Source organism: Mobula hypostoma, chromosome 10 (assembly GCF_963921235.1).
Source record: "Mobula hypostoma chromosome 10, sMobHyp1.1, whole genome shotgun sequence".
Lineage (NCBI taxonomy): Eukaryota > Metazoa > Chordata > Chondrichthyes > Myliobatiformes > Myliobatidae > Mobula > Mobula hypostoma.
In genome coordinates, this window is record NC_086106.1 from 40998088 (window position 1) to 41013576 (window position 15489).

A 15489-nucleotide genomic window follows, 5' to 3' on the forward strand; every position below is an offset into this window, starting at 1 on the left:
ATGTAAAAGATGAAAGGGAGATAACTGTGGATATAGGACTGCTAGAAAATGAGGCAAGAGAAATAATAATGGGGGACAAGGAGATAGCAGGTAAACTAAATAAATGTTTTGCATCATCCTTCACTATGGAGGACACTAGCAGTGTGCCAGGTGCAGTAATGTGTGAAGGAAGAGAAATGAGGGTCGTTACTATTACAAGGGAGAAGGTGATCAAAAAGCTGAAAGATCTCAGGGCACATAAGTCACCCGGACCAGATGAACTGTACCCTAGGTTTCTGAAAGGGGTAGCAGTGGAGATTGTGGAGGCATTATCTTTTAAAAATCATTTGACTCTCACATGGTGCCAAGGGCTGGAAAATTGCACATGTTACTCCACTCTTTAAGGAAGGAGGAAGACAGCAGAAAGGAAATTATAGACCAGTTAGCCTGACCTCAGTGGTTGGGAAGATGGTGGTGTCAATTGTTAAGGATGAAGTTATGGAATACTTGGTGACACAGGACAAGATAGGGCAAAGTCAGTGTAGTTTCCTTGAGGAAAAATTTCGCCTGACGAATTTGTTGGAATTCTTTGAGGACATTACAAGTTGGATAGATAAAGGTGATGCAGTGGATGTTGTATATTTGGATTTTCAGAATGACTTGACAAGGTGCCTCACATCAGGTTGCTTACCAAACTGAAAGCTGATAGTATTACAGGAAAGTTACTAACATGCTTAGAGCACTGGCTGATTGGTAGGAGGCAGCGAGTGGGAATAAAAAGATCCTTTTCTGATTGGCTGTCAGTGACTAGTGGTGTTCCGCAGGGGTCTGTGTTGGGACCACTTCTTTTTAAGCGGAATATAAATGATTTAGATGATGGAATAGATGACTTTGTTGCCAAGTTTGCAGATGATGTGAAGATTGATAGAGGGGCAGGTAGCGTTGTGGAAACAGGAAGGCTGCAGAAGGACTTAGACAGATAAGGAGACTGGGCAAGAAAGTGACAAATGAAATATAATGTTGGAAAATACAAGGTACTTTGGTAGTAGTGTGCAGACTATTTTCTATACAGGGAGAAAATCCAAAATTCTCAGATGCAAAGGGACCTGGGAGTCCTTATGCAGAACACCCTCAAGGTTAACTTGCAGTTAGAGTTGACGGTGAGGAAGGCAAATGCAATGTTAGCATTCATTTCAAGAGGTCTAGAATACAAGAGCAGGGATGTGATGCTGAGGCTTTGTGAGGCACTGGTGAGGCCTCACTTTGAGTTGAACAGTTTTGGGCTCCTTATCTAAGAAAAGATGTGGTGACATTGGAGAGGGTCCAGAGGCAGTTCACAAGGATGATTCTGGGAATGAAAGGGTTATCAGATGAGGAATGTTTGATGACTCTGGGTCTGTGCTCGCTGGAATTCAGAAGGATGACAGGGGATCTCATTGAAATCTTTCGAATGTGGAAGGGGCTAAACAGAGTAGATGTGGAAAGGATGTTTCCCATGGTGGGGGAGTGTAGGACAAGGGAGCACAGTCTCAGGACAGAGAGGCTTCCATTTAAAACAGAGATTGGGAGAAATTTCTTTAGCCAGGGAGTGGTGAATTTGTGGAATTTGTCACCGCATACAGCTGTGGAGGCTGGGTCATTGGGTGTATTTAAGCAGAGATTGATAGGTTTTTGATTGGACAAAAACATCAAAGGTTATGAGGAGAAGGCTAGAGAGGGGTTGAGAAGGGAAAAAAAGATCAGCCTTGATTGAATGGTGGAGCAGATTCGATGGGCCAATTGGCCTAAATCTGCTCCTATGTCTTGTGGTCTAAATATGCCTCTGGAAATTTCCTTCTGCATTTCATGTCCAGTTTCCCCAGGCTGTGGGCTAAAACACTGCACTGAGGGTTTGCTATTGCTTTTTTGTCATGAGGGTGATGGAGGAAACAGCAGCCAGTATTTTTCCCTGATGTGCCAGGGAGAATGAATGTTCCCTGGTCCCTGTTCCTGATTACCATTCAGTGACTCCCTGCATTAGACTCGGTATAAAGCAGCTGCTGACCAATACACGTTCACCCATGGATCCGAGAAGGAATCTCATTCATGGCTACTGCTTCCAGTTACCCTCTCCAATGAGCTGGGGGTTGGGGGGGGGGGTCCTTTGGAGTTCTAATGATTAACTGTCATTCATTCATTCTTCTGTTTTTGTGGATGTTTGCGAAGAAAAAGAATTTCAGGATGTATATTGTATACACTTCTCTGACATTAAATGTACCTGTTGAAACCCATTGATCTGTTGACAGCACAGCTTTTCTTAGATAAGGAGCCAAAACTGTTCCAAGTGTCGTCTCGTCTGACCAATGCGGAACCATCTGCATTTCCACGTTGGAGAGCGGATTATCGGAGTTTCATTGTACCTTTCCGTAGATTCAGCAATTCAAGTCTACATCTGGCCAAGCATCCATGAGCAGCAGCCCCAGTCTGGGCAGGCTTTGCATCAGTGAGTAATTTGCAAGGATACGGTATTAACACAGGATATCCAGCCTTCAGATGAAGCAGTATTCGGGTTTTGTTAATGCCCAATAAACCACCAGAGAGCACTTCCCCGTGACATGCAAAAACTTCTTTTGCCAGCTTTACCATATTATCACCTGCAATCAGAAAAATGATCATAGGCATTAATTTAGCTCCATTCACCATCCTGGTTCCTTAAGATTGTCATAGGCGGGGTTGGGGTGGAGGGGACAGGGGAGTTAGTGGGAATAAGCTTCCACCACCTATTAAATGCTCACTATAGTGTGTTTCAAATAACCTGTGTCAACTAAGTCCAGATCCTGGCCTTCAGGTGTGGCTTTGTTAGTAAACCCAGCGGAAACATTTCTACTGACAGGGAAAGAGGTAAAGGAAGGTCACTGGGGCCTTAAAACCAGTTACTTCAGGCACATGAGGCTTGTCAGCCGTGGTTGGCCGCTCATCCAGGAGAAGGAAAACTCTGATCTCAAACCTCAGCTGCCTTGCAATTATACCTACTCATGGGGAAAGCTCCGGAAGTAAATCTCCGAGTAAAAATCCAGAGCTGGTGTCCCTAAGGCTACGTAGAATTCAACACTGACTGGCAACTCCTGCAACGCCACTGGTGCCAAACTATTTTGGTCGCTGATGTTCCTTTCGATTCATCAGCTGCACGGAGACGGGGAGCCTGTTGCATGGGCAACAGCTTACTCTCCATGTCATACTGGCCTGGCTTACGTATCTACTAAGCATAGGCTGCTAAGACATAACTTCTATGGTCCACTCCAACCAGTGGAGGACCTCCAATTCACAATATTAGGATATCATAGTTTAACTAGTTATAATACAGAAAGAGCAGCAGTCTGTTCCCGTATAAGTCTCTCCCACCTTGCAAACGTTTAGGGATCAAATAATATTTATTAGTGAAGTCACAAGAAACTGTAGATGCTGGAATCTGGACTAAGAAAGAAACTACTGGAGAAATTCTGCGATCCTTTGTTGTCCCCACCTATCACCTCCCAGCCTCTGTCACTATTACCCCTCTTCCCTCCTCCGTCCGCCTCACCCTCCTCACCTGATCCACCTATCACCTCCCAGCCTCTGTCGCTATTCCCCCTCCCCCTTCCTCTGTCCGCCTATCACCCTCCTCACCCGGGTCCAGCTATCACCAGCCAGTTATTGTTCCACCATTCCTCTCCGCCTCTCTCAGCTGGCTCTATCCCTCTTACCTTTCATTCCAGATGAAGGGTCTCAACTTGAAATGTCGACAGTCCAATTCCCTCCATCAATACTGCCAGACCTGCCGAATTCCTTCAGTGGTGTTTTTTTTTAAGACATTCATGACTTTGGTTGACTATTATTGCCCTTCATATAATGATGTCAGACCTTTAGAGCACACCTGATAAAGCTACTGGGTCTCTGTTTAACACCTTATCAATACAATGTCACTTTAACAGTGCACTGTTCCCTCCAGCCCACCAGTCAGTTAGCCTGGAATCTGGCATGAAAGAATATCAGGAGCAGCTAAAAGTGCTAGACAAGGCGAGTTACCAAGTTCTGAAAGAGTGAGGTGAGACAACACGAGTTATCAAGCTCAGAAAAGAAGAGTGAGGTGAGTTCGTATTAAGATCAAAGAAAGGCACACAAAAGGGAGGCAAGAGGCAGCAGTCCTCTTGATGTGGGCTGTTTTGAGGTCAAAGTTCAGAGGGTTCTACTATGGAGACTTAAGTGGAAGGCTGACTGGTGTCAATGTTCAAGGGAAGATACCTTTCTTTCCTTCTCTATTTTAAGCCAGTGGCTACTCGAGGACTAGAATGAGTGGAGTGATGTGCTCTTCCTGTGAGAGATGGGAGGTCAAGGGCCCCGATGACTAATTCTGCAGTAAGTGTGTCTGTCTCCTTTCAGACCTCATGGATGAGGTGGAGCAGCACATGAACTTACTGAAGGACATTCAAGGGGCGGAGGGAGTCACACGGAGGAGAGGTGGCCACACCACGGGTTCAGTCAGAGGTGATCACTAGGAGGGGCAGGTACATAAAGCAGGAATGTCCATAGGACAGAAGTGCAGAATTAGCCATTTGACACAGAGAAACAGAAACGTAGAAAACCTACAGCACAATACAGGCCCTTCAGCCCACAAATCTATGCTGAACATGTACTTACTTTAGAAATTACCTAGGCTTACCCATAGCCCTCTATTTTTCTAAGCTCCATGACCCTATCCAGGAGTCTCTTAGAAGACCTTATTGTATCCGTTTCCACTGCTGCCGCCGGCAGCCCATTCCACGCATTCACCACTCTCTACTTAAAAAACTTACCCCTGACATCTCCTCTGTACCTTCTTCCACGCATCTTAAAACTGTGCCCTCTCGAGTTAGTCATTTCACCCCTGAGAAAAAGCCTCTGACTATCCACACGATCAATGCCTCTCATCATCTTATACACCTCTATCAGGTCACCTCTCATCCTCTGTCACTCCAGGAGAAAAGACCGAGTTCACTCAACCTATTCTCATAAGGCATGCTCCCCAATCCAGGCAACATCCTTGTAAATCCAAATGTTTATAAATCCTGCCTCTCAGGATCTTTTCCATCAATTTACCAACCACTGAAGTAAGACTCACTGGTCTATAATTTCCTGGGCTATCTCTACTCCCTTTTTGAATAAGGGAACAACATCCGCAACCCTCCAAACCTCTGGAACCTCTCCCGTCCCCATTGAGGATGCAAAGATCATTGTCAGAGTCTCAGCAATCTCCTCCCTTGCCTCCCACAGTAGCCTGAGGTACATCTCGTCCGGTCCTGGTGACTTATCCAACTTGATGCTTTTCAAAAGCTCCAGCACATCCTCTTTCTTAATGTCTATATGCGCAAGCTTTTCAGTCCGCTGTAAGTCATCCCTACAATCGCCGAGGTCCTTTTCTGTAGTGAATACTGAAGCAAAGTATTCATTAAGTACTTTTGCTATCTCCTCCAGTTCCATACACACTTTTCCACTGTCACATTTGATTGGTCCTATTCTATCACATCTTATCCTCTTGTTCTTCACATACTTGTGGAATGCCTTGGGGTTTTCCTTAATCCTGCTCACCAAGGCCTTCTCATGGCCCCTTCTGGCTCTCCTAATTTCATTCTTCAGCTGCTTCCTGCTAGCCTTATATTTTTCTAGATCTGTACCATTACCTAGTTTTTTGAACCTTTCGTAAGCTTTTCTTTTCTTCTTGACTAGATTTTCAACAACCTTTGTACACCACGGTTCCTGTACCCCACCATCCTTTCCCTGTCTCATTGTAACGTACCTATGCAGAACGCCCCACAAATATCCCCTGAACATTTGCCACATTTCTGCTGCACATTTCCCTGAGGATATCTGTTTCCAATTTATGCTTCCAAGTTCCTGCCTGACAGCTTCATATTTCCCCTTACTCCAATTAAACGCTTTCCTAAATTGTCTGTTCCTATCCCTCTCCAATGCTATGGTAAAGGAGATAGGATTGTGATCACTACCTCCAAAATGCTCTCCCACTGAGAGACCTGACAACTGACCAGGTTCATTTCTCAATACCAGATCAAGTACAGCCTCTCCTCTTGTAGGCATCTCTGCATATTGTGTCAGAAAACCTTCCTGAACACACCGAACAAACTCCACCCCATCTAAACCCCTTGCTCTAGGGAGATGTCAATCAATATTGGGGAAATTAAAATCTCCCACCACGACAACCCTGTTATTATTACACCTTTCCAGAATCTGTCTACCTATCTGCTCCTCAGCGTCCTGTTACTATTGGGTGGTCTGTAAGAAACACCCAGTAGAGTTATTGACCCCTTCCTGTTCCTAACTTCCATCCACAGAGACTCTGCAGACAATCCCTCCATGGCTTCCTCCTTTTCTGCAGCCATGACACTATCTCTGACCAACAGTGCCACGCCCCCACCTCTTTTGCCTCCCTCCCTGTCCTTTCTGAAACATCTAAAGCCTGGCACTCTAAGTAACCATTCCTGTCCATGAGCAGACACATCGAGTTGATTTATTATACCTCTCAACTCCGTTCTTCTAAACTCCAGCAAGAACAGGCTCACAGCCAAACACTCCTCATATATTAACCCTTTCATTCCTGTGGCTATTGCCCTCTCTGAAAATACACCAATTTGGTAAAGCAAAGCAGCGACAGCATGACTGCAGAGAAGGTCAGACTCTTGGTGAGTGGTAATGATAGGCCACTGCATGTTCAGAGGCAATGAGGAGGGGAGAGACTCCAGAATGGTGTGTTGCCTTCACTCTTGTCAGGATCAAGGACGTCCCTGAACAGGCACGGGACATTCTGAAAGGGCAGGGTGAGCTGCCAGAGATCGTGGTCCACATTAGGACTTAACCTGTGCAGAGAAATGACAGCATTTCATTGTGAACTGTTGTACTTCCAGTTGTCAAATACAGGAGGAGAATATGGTAGCGTAGCAGTTAGTATGATATTATTACAGCTTGTGGGTGCCAGAGACCAATCCCAAGGTTATCTGTAAGGACACTGTACATCCTGCCAGTGGAATGTGTGGATTTTCTCTGGGTGCTCTGGTTTCATCCCACAGTCTATAGATATGCCGGTCAGTAGGTCATTCTAAATTGTCCCATGATCAGACGGGTTAAAATCCGTAGGAAATGGGCCATGTGGCACAATGGGCTGTTAGAGCCATTCTCCGCTGTACCTCTCAACAATGAAATAAATAATAAATGGTGGGACCTTCAGGAACAGAGGGAGCGTGTACAGAGGGACAGAGGGATGCACAGAGAAACAGAGGGAGCGTACACTGAGGGATCTTGGGGTGGAAGTTCATAGCTCCCTGAAACTTGCAATCCAGGTAGATAGGGTTGTAACTAAGACTTACAGCAAGCTAGGGCACTGAGGATAAAAGTTGCCAGTCATGTTGCAGCTGTATAATACTTTGGTTACAAACATAAGAGATTCTGTAAATGCTGGAAATCTTGAGCAACTCACACAAAATTCTGGAGGAACTCAGCAATCCAAGCAGCATCTATGGAGGGGAATAAACAGCTGACATTTTAGTCCCGGTGAAGGGTCTCAGCCAAAGTGGTGACTGGTTTTCCTATCTATAGATGCTGCCTGACCTGCTGTGTTCCTCCAGCATTTTGTGTGTACAAGTTTGGTTAGGTCAAAAATGTCACCACACTTTAGAGAGGATGAGCAGGCTTTGGAAAAGGTGCAAAAGCGGTTTACCAGGATGTTGTCTGGACTGGAGAATATTAGCTATAATGAGTGATTAGACAAACTTGGATTGTCTTCCAGAGAGTGTCAGAGGCTTGGTCGAGACTTGATTGAAGTTTATACAATTATGAAAGGCACAGGATAGTAAATGCCAAATACTAGAGGACATAGCTTTGGAGTGGCGGGGGGGTGGGGGGCGATTTTAAAACCGACTTACACATAAGGTGTTAACTGCCTGGCAGGGGAAGAGGCAGGAGCAGACATAACAGCAATGTTTAAGAGGTATTTAGAGAGGAAGGGAACAGAGGGGTGCAGCTTGATGGGATTAGTTTAATTTGGCATCATGGTAAACACTGACATTGTGGGCTAGACAGTCTGTTCCTGTGCTGATACATAGAATGGATACCTCTTGGTCAGTATAGTCTTGATGGGCCAAAGAGCCTGTTTTTGTGCTCTGTAACACTAAGTCAGGCTAATCTGTAAAGTAAAAGGATGGAAACCAATCGCTGAACCAACGGGAACCGATCACTGAACTAACCACAGAACCGACAGGAGCCAATCACTGAACTAACCACAGAACCGACGGGAGCCAATCACTGAACTAACCACAGAACCGACGGGAGCCAATCACTGAACTAACCACAGAACCGACGGGAGCCAATCACTGAACTAACCACAGAACCGACGGGAGCCAATCACTGAACTAACCACAGAACCGACGGGAGCCAATCACTGAACTAACCACAGAACCGACGGGAGCCAATCACTGAACTAACCACAGAACCAATGGGAGCCAATCATAGAACCAATGGGAACCAATCATGGAAAGAGTGAGGTAGAGAAGCTGCAGGGTTATATGACACTGTGCTTTGGACAGCACCTGAGAACATCTCTCCCTGAGCGGTGTAGTTCTTCTCTATGGCACAGTTCACAATGTCCTCCAGACTCACAGGTTGTGGTGCATTCAGCAAGTGTCCAGCCATCCAAAGGGCAACCAGGCCGCACCTGGAACAGAATAAACCATCGCTGCAGCAGGAGCAGAAAAATGCGGGGGACAACCCATGGACCCATGGCAAGGGGAGATGGAGCTTAGACGGGGGAATCCAGGCAGCAAATTTATCCATTATTCTATACCCCGAGCTCTTTGTTTTGGAATTTTACCCAATTGGACTAGAGGTAGGCATGTGAATGTTTTGAATGTTTGGATTAAATTTGGAAAGAGTTGATTATGGCACAATTTGTACAATCTCAAAACTGCAGAGAGCCAGGTTTGATCTTGACTTCTGGACCTCCCTGTATGACATTTGCACATCTTCCGAGTGCACCAATTTCCTCCCACATTCCAACAAGGTTGTCACATTAATTGGTCACTGTAAACTGTAAAATGTGGGGGCAGAAGGAAACAGGATCAGTGTAAATGGGTGCTAGGCGCTTAGTGCGGACTCCATGTATGTATGATTCAAAATGCCTTTGCAATTAATGATCTTACAACTTACAAAATCAATTTATAATCAAAGTACAAATATGACACAATGTACATCCCTGAGATTCATTTTCTTTCAGGCATTCACAATAAATACAAGAACCAAAATGGAATCAATGAGTGACTGCACTCAAAGGACAGACAAGCAACCAGTGCACAAATAACAATAATCTGTGCAAATACAAAAGAAATAATAATGGTAAATAAATAAACAATAAATATCGAGAACATGAGATGAACAGTTCTTGAAACTGAGTTCATAGTTTGTGGGAATAGTTCAGTGATGGGGTGAGTGAATTTGAGTGAAGTTATCCCTTCTGGTTCAAGAGCCTGATCACTGAGGGGTAATAACTGTTCCTGAACCTGGTGGTGTGGGTCCTGACACTCCTGTACCTCCTTCCTGATAGCTGAGGTGTAATATCTGTTCCTGAACCTGGTGGTGTGTGTGCTGAGGCTCCTGTACCTTCTTCCTGATGGCAGTAGCGAGAAGAGTGCATGGCCTGGATGGTATTTCAGTGAACACAAGGGGCACACTAGACAAAGAAAAACGATGAGACAGAAGGCCAGTCATTGTGGTTTTGTTAGACTGGTTGAGGTATGAATATAGGAACAACTGGGGAAACTCAGCACTTTTACAACAGTTTCCACCAGCCCACTGAACAGACAAAGCACGGTGAAGACCTTTGACACTGTGGTACTCACTTGTATTGCAGCCCACAGCTAAAACAAATGCCTATGTGTCGGTAGAATGGCAGGATCGTAGCTTTAAATTCATTACTGTTACTTATATTGGAGAATCTGTCCTGGGAACAGCACGTAAGTGCCATTACAAAGAAGGCGAGATATTACCTCTACTTTCTTAGACATTTGTGGAGATTTGGCATGTCATCTAAAACTTGAACTAACTTCTATCAATGCACAGTGGAGAGAATGGACTGGTATGGAAATACCAAAGTGTGGGAAAGAAAACTTCCACAAAAAATGGTGGATGCATCCCAGACCATCACAGGAAAACCCCTCCCCACCACTGAGCTCATCTACAAGGAGCAGCATCCAGAATCAAGGGCCCCCACCATCCATCTCGCTACTACCACGGGGCAGGAGGTACAGGTCCCACACCACCAGGTTCACAAACCGTTAGTATCCTATAACTACCAGGCCGCTGGAACAGCATGGACAGCCTCCACAACTTAGGGACTCACTTTCAAGGACCTTATGTATTTATTTATTGAGATACAGCACAGAATAGGTCGTGCAGTGGCAAAAAATTGATCTAAAATTAAAACAAAACAATTGCTGCCAGTCTGCGACACCAGCCCACAGCCCCGATGATTCAGTTGAACCCTTTATCCAATTCTTCACTGGCAATTAGCAAGCATACAATTCAGCATTATTGAGCTTTGTCTCAGCGGTCAGTAAAAGATACCACCTCCATTGCTCCCAAGCTACAAACTGCCATGAAATAAGCAAGAATATGTAACTTATTCCCTCTGCTTCTACCACACCCCCCTCTAATGTGACTAGTTACTATATACACATAATAAATGCACTGCACAGAATACAAAGCTCCTATGTTCCAGCTCCCTAATTATTATACTAGAATAATTACAACTCAGTGCTGCTAGGACACAGGAGACATGAAATCTCAACGTGTCCTCTTTTGGTAAGCAGGCTATTGCTCTTCTCCTGGCAAACCAGGTTGTTCCTCCTGACCGCATTCAGGAAAATCTGTTTTGAATTACTGCTGCCAAATCTCATCCAAGCACAAAATTGAAGTCGCATTAGCTGTCAGCGCTGGCTGAGTACAGTCTCTTCCATGATCATGATCTCCTTCCAATGGTCCATAACAGTCCAGCCCAGCATTGTTCTGATTGCATAGGACGCATCATTAACATTGCCATTCAAGTGCCTTGTTCATTCCTATCAGCAGCTATTTGCAATTTCCGGCAAATAAATATGCTTCACGTGAGACAATTCCCGAAGATCCCTTTGACAAGGCATACTTCCCTTTGTAGACAGGCATACTTTCCTGGTATAGATGTTAGGCAGGTCACAATAATTTTTACTATCCAAGTCAGCCACTTTCAATCCTGAAATGAAATAGCTACTCACATCCTTCTCGTGACCATGGCACATGAAAGAATGTGTGTTCCTTTTCCCATCAGGTTGAGCTTGTTCATGAGGCTCTCTGTGCAGAACACTGCTGTACTTCCTTGATCTAGGCAAGCACAAGTAACCACTGGCTTGTTACTCTCTCGACTTCACCTGAACTACAATTACTATCGTGATCACCAGCCCCCAACACCATTAGATACCAAGGTTTGCTTACTGTGTTTGATACTGTGTTTGCTTCGTTCATGCCTCGTTCCAAACTTCCCTTTTCATCAGCTCCAGGCTCAGTTTCACTTTCCACAGTAGCCACTGTAGTGGCAAGGCTGCTTCCTTTAGCTTGAGAATGAACTTGTGACCCAGTTTTGTTCACACCTTTGCTTACTGCTCGCGATGTAGCATTGTATACTTTCCTGAGCACTGGGTGTGCAGCAATCTTCACTCGCCATTCAATGAAATCAACAATGTCCATGAAAGTAACCTTATGGTTGTGCCTTGCTTGTAGTTCATATAGCTCCGATCGCCATTCTTCATTGGGCAATTTATTTACGACAATCTTCAGATTAGCAGGCATGTTCAACTCATGTATGGGCCTGCATTTCTCCCATGGCATTGCAATAAATTCTCAGAAAAAGCCTGTACTGTTGAAGAGGTTTCATGCTGTCTGATTTGACATGTGGCCAAAAAGGAGCCTTTTCCACACAGGACACAATAATTTTGAGCTCATCACCAAAAATGGGCCTTTAGATATCCTTGCCCTGGCTGGCCTGCTGGAAACTTCTGACAAGCTCTATTGGGTAACTTTCAGGGGTCTGTTCAAGAAAATAGAGACAGTCACAATAATCTTCAGCCTTGCCTTCAATGCTATTCATAAATGAATGCTACTGCCGTGGACCGCCATCGAAGATTGGAATCTCCCTTTTAGGCGGAGATGCAATGTGTTACTGCTGCTTCACTGTGCTTGTTATTTCCTTCCGTGTCCTTACAGTTTCCAGCACGGCACTTAGATGTTTATCGTCTGAAACACCAGTGTCATCGTACTATAAATCAGTGTTCTCAGAAGCCCGCGTTATTGAATATGGCATAGGTCCAGAGTACCTCCTTGGTGCAGGCAGAGAGTGAACTACCCCTTGGGCTTCAAACTCGTGGTTCATAGGCTTTTGATTCTCAAATGCATCCACCTTGACATTGAGGAAGCTGGATTTTCTCTGTTCCATGTCAGCATCGGAACTCACACAGAGAATTGCTCTGCTGGAGCATGTTCAGCACTCATAGCCCTTTGCACTTTAACTCCTGCCATCCTGGCTGCAACTTAAGCTCCTCCATCTTCTTCTGAAGCTGTTGCTCCTGGTCTCTTCGAAGCTGCTCTTGGTCTCTTCAAAGCTGTTGTTCCTGATTTCTTCGCAGCTGCCCTGGTCTCTTCGGAGCTGCTCCGCCTTTTCTTCTTAGCTTCTTCAACTGTTCCTTTAAGGTGTTCTTATCCCTCAATATCTGTTGTCTCAGCTAAATAGGCCTCCATTCTATGGTTCCTACAGGCTCTTCGAGCCATGATGCCTAGCAACCCCTGACTGAAACCTGGCCTAATCACGGCACAATGTGCAATCTCCAATTAACCTAACCGGTACCTCTTTGGACTGTGGGAGGAAATGGGAGCTCCTGGAGAAAACTCACAATCTGCTTATAGAGGATGTCAGAATTGTACTCCGAACTCCAACTTCCCGAGCTGCAGTAGGAGTCGCTCTAACTACTATGCTACCAAGGCACCCAACTTTATAAATTGGTATTATTTATTTATTTTTAAATATTATTTGCAGAATTTTTTTGCATATTGGTGTTTGTCAGCCTTTATTATTTATTGTTTTCATGAACCTTATAATATCTTTTAATTTTTCTGTAAATGTGTTTCAGAAAACAAAGCTCAGGTATGGGGTGCCATATATATACTGTGATAATAACTTTACTTTGAACGAGAATGATTTACTTTGAACTTTGAACCAGAAAGTGGCTTGAACCTACAATGTATATCCAAGATGCTAAAATAATTTAGACAAATTAACAGTGTATACTCAAGTTAAAAAAAATGATGTATACTTACTGTGGACCATCCTGGATCATCGAGGGTATGGGTGCATTGATTAGTAACCAGTTCAACTCTTTACCAAAACTGTGAGGGGATAAAAAGAATCTTATAAAATCTACATTGCTCAATTTATTATTATTAGAGTTACAACAGTGCAGGACCTTCCAGCCCCTCGAGTTGCACTGCACTGATTCAACCCCCAGGATGATGTATAATCACCAATTAACCTTCTCCCCCATTAGCAGCCCCTGATTCAACACCCAGGACAATGTATAATGACCAATTAACCTTCTACCCCATCAGCAGCCCCTAATTTAACCCCCAGGATGATGTATACTCACCAATTAACCTTCTACTCCATTAGCAGCCCCTAATTCAACCCCCAGGATGATGTATAATGACCAATTAAACTTCCACCCCATTAGCAGCCCCTAATTCAACCCCCAGGATGATGTATACTCACCAATTAACCTTCTACCCCAAACAGCTTTGGACTGTGGGAGCAAATGTCACACCACTCTTCAAGAAGGAAGAGAGATAGAGGAAAGGAAACTATAGGCCAGTTAGTCTGACCTCAGTGGTTGGAAAGACATTGGAGGTGATTATTGAGGATAAGGACTCAGGCTACTTGGAGGCACATGATAAAATAGACTGTAGTCAGCCTGGTTTCCTCAAAGAAAAATCTTACCTGACAAATCTGTTGGAATTCTTTGAAGAAGTGACAAGCAGGATAGACAAAGGAGAATCAGTTGATGTTGTGTGCTTGGATTTTCAGAAAGCCTTTGACAAGGTACCACACATGAGGCTACTTAACAAGCTATGAGCCCATGGTATTACAGGAAGGATTCAAGTATGGATAAAGCAGCAGCTGATTGGCAGGAGGGAAAGAGTGGGAATATAGGGAGCCTTTTCTGGTTGGCTGCTGGTGACTAGTGGTGTTCCACAGGGGTTTGTGTTGGGACTGCTTCTTTTTACATTGCATGTCAATAATTTGAATGGTGGAATTGATGGCTTTGTTGCAAAGTTTGCAGATGATATGAAGATAGCTAGAGGAGCAGGTAGTTTTGAGGAAGTAGAGAGGCTACAGAAGGATTAGGAGAATATGCTAAGAAACGGCAGATAAAACCGTGTTGAGAAATGTATGGTCATGCACTTTGGTAGAAGAAATTAAAGGTTGGTTATTTTCTAAATGGAGAGAAAATTTTAAAAAAACTGAGATGCAAAGGAACTTGGGAGTCGCTACAGGTTAATTTCCAGGTTGAGTCCGTGGTAAGGAAGGCAAATGAGATGTCAGCATTCATTTCAAGAGGACTGGAATATAAAAGCAAGGATTTAATGTTGAGACTTTATAAAGCACTGGTGAGGCCTCACTTGGAGTATTGTGAGCAAGTTAGGGTCCTTTATCTTCAAAAGGACATATTGAAAGTGGAGGGGGTTGAAAGAAGGTTCATGAAAATGATTCCAGGATTGAATGGCTTGTCATATGCAGAGCGTTTGATGGTTCTGGGCCTGTATTTGCTGGGATTCAGAAGAATGAGGGGTGACCTAGTTGAAATCTATTAAATGATGAAAAGCCTTGATAGAGTGGATGTGGAGAGGATGTTTCCTGTGGTGAGAGTGTCTAAAACCAGAGGACACAGCCTCAGAATAGATGGGCGTCCTTTTTGAATGGAGATGAGGAGGAATTTCTTTAACCAGAGAATGGAGAATCTGTGGAATTCTTTGCCACAGGCAGCTGTGGAGGCCAAGTCGTTATGTACATTTAAGGCAGAGGTTGATGGATTCTTGATTGTCAGGGCATGAAGGGGTATGGGGAGAAGGCAGAAGATTGGGGCTGAGGAAATTTGGATTAGCCACAATGAAATGGCAGAGCAGACTCCGATAGGCCAATTGGCCTAATTCTGCTCTGATATCTTCTGGTCTTGTGACATTGAAATTGAACAGTGAACTACGATGCCTCGAGCTATAATAGCATTCAGCTAACTGCTACACTACTGCGGCGCCTACACCTTGGGTGATCTCTAAGCACATGGAGTCTATTTTAACTGGCCCACAGGGTTACAATATTAACTAGCCCTTACAATATTAACTAGCCCACAGGGTCGACGATATTAACTAGGCCACAGG

General features: G+C 44.4%; 1 protein-coding gene across 6 annotated transcripts in view; it reads right to left on the reverse strand.

Moving 5' to 3' along the window:
• The window catches only part of actmap (actin maturation protease), a 124693-nt gene that overhangs the window by 93041 nt on the left and 16163 nt on the right, over positions 1 to 15489 (reverse strand). For 5 of the 6 annotated variants that reach the window (XM_063060388.1, XM_063060386.1, XM_063060387.1 and 2 more), the window contains 3 exons: positions 13378 to 13446; positions 8571 to 8695; positions 2379 to 2612 (listed from right to left, as the gene is read on the reverse strand). In XM_063060388.1, the coding sequence (XP_062916458.1) occupies positions 2379 to 2612; positions 8571 to 8695; positions 13378 to 13446 (428 nt within the window). The remainder of the gene's footprint in view (positions 1 to 2378; positions 2613 to 8570; positions 8696 to 13377; positions 13447 to 15489) is intronic. The other variant, XM_063060390.1, reaches the window with a different exon arrangement.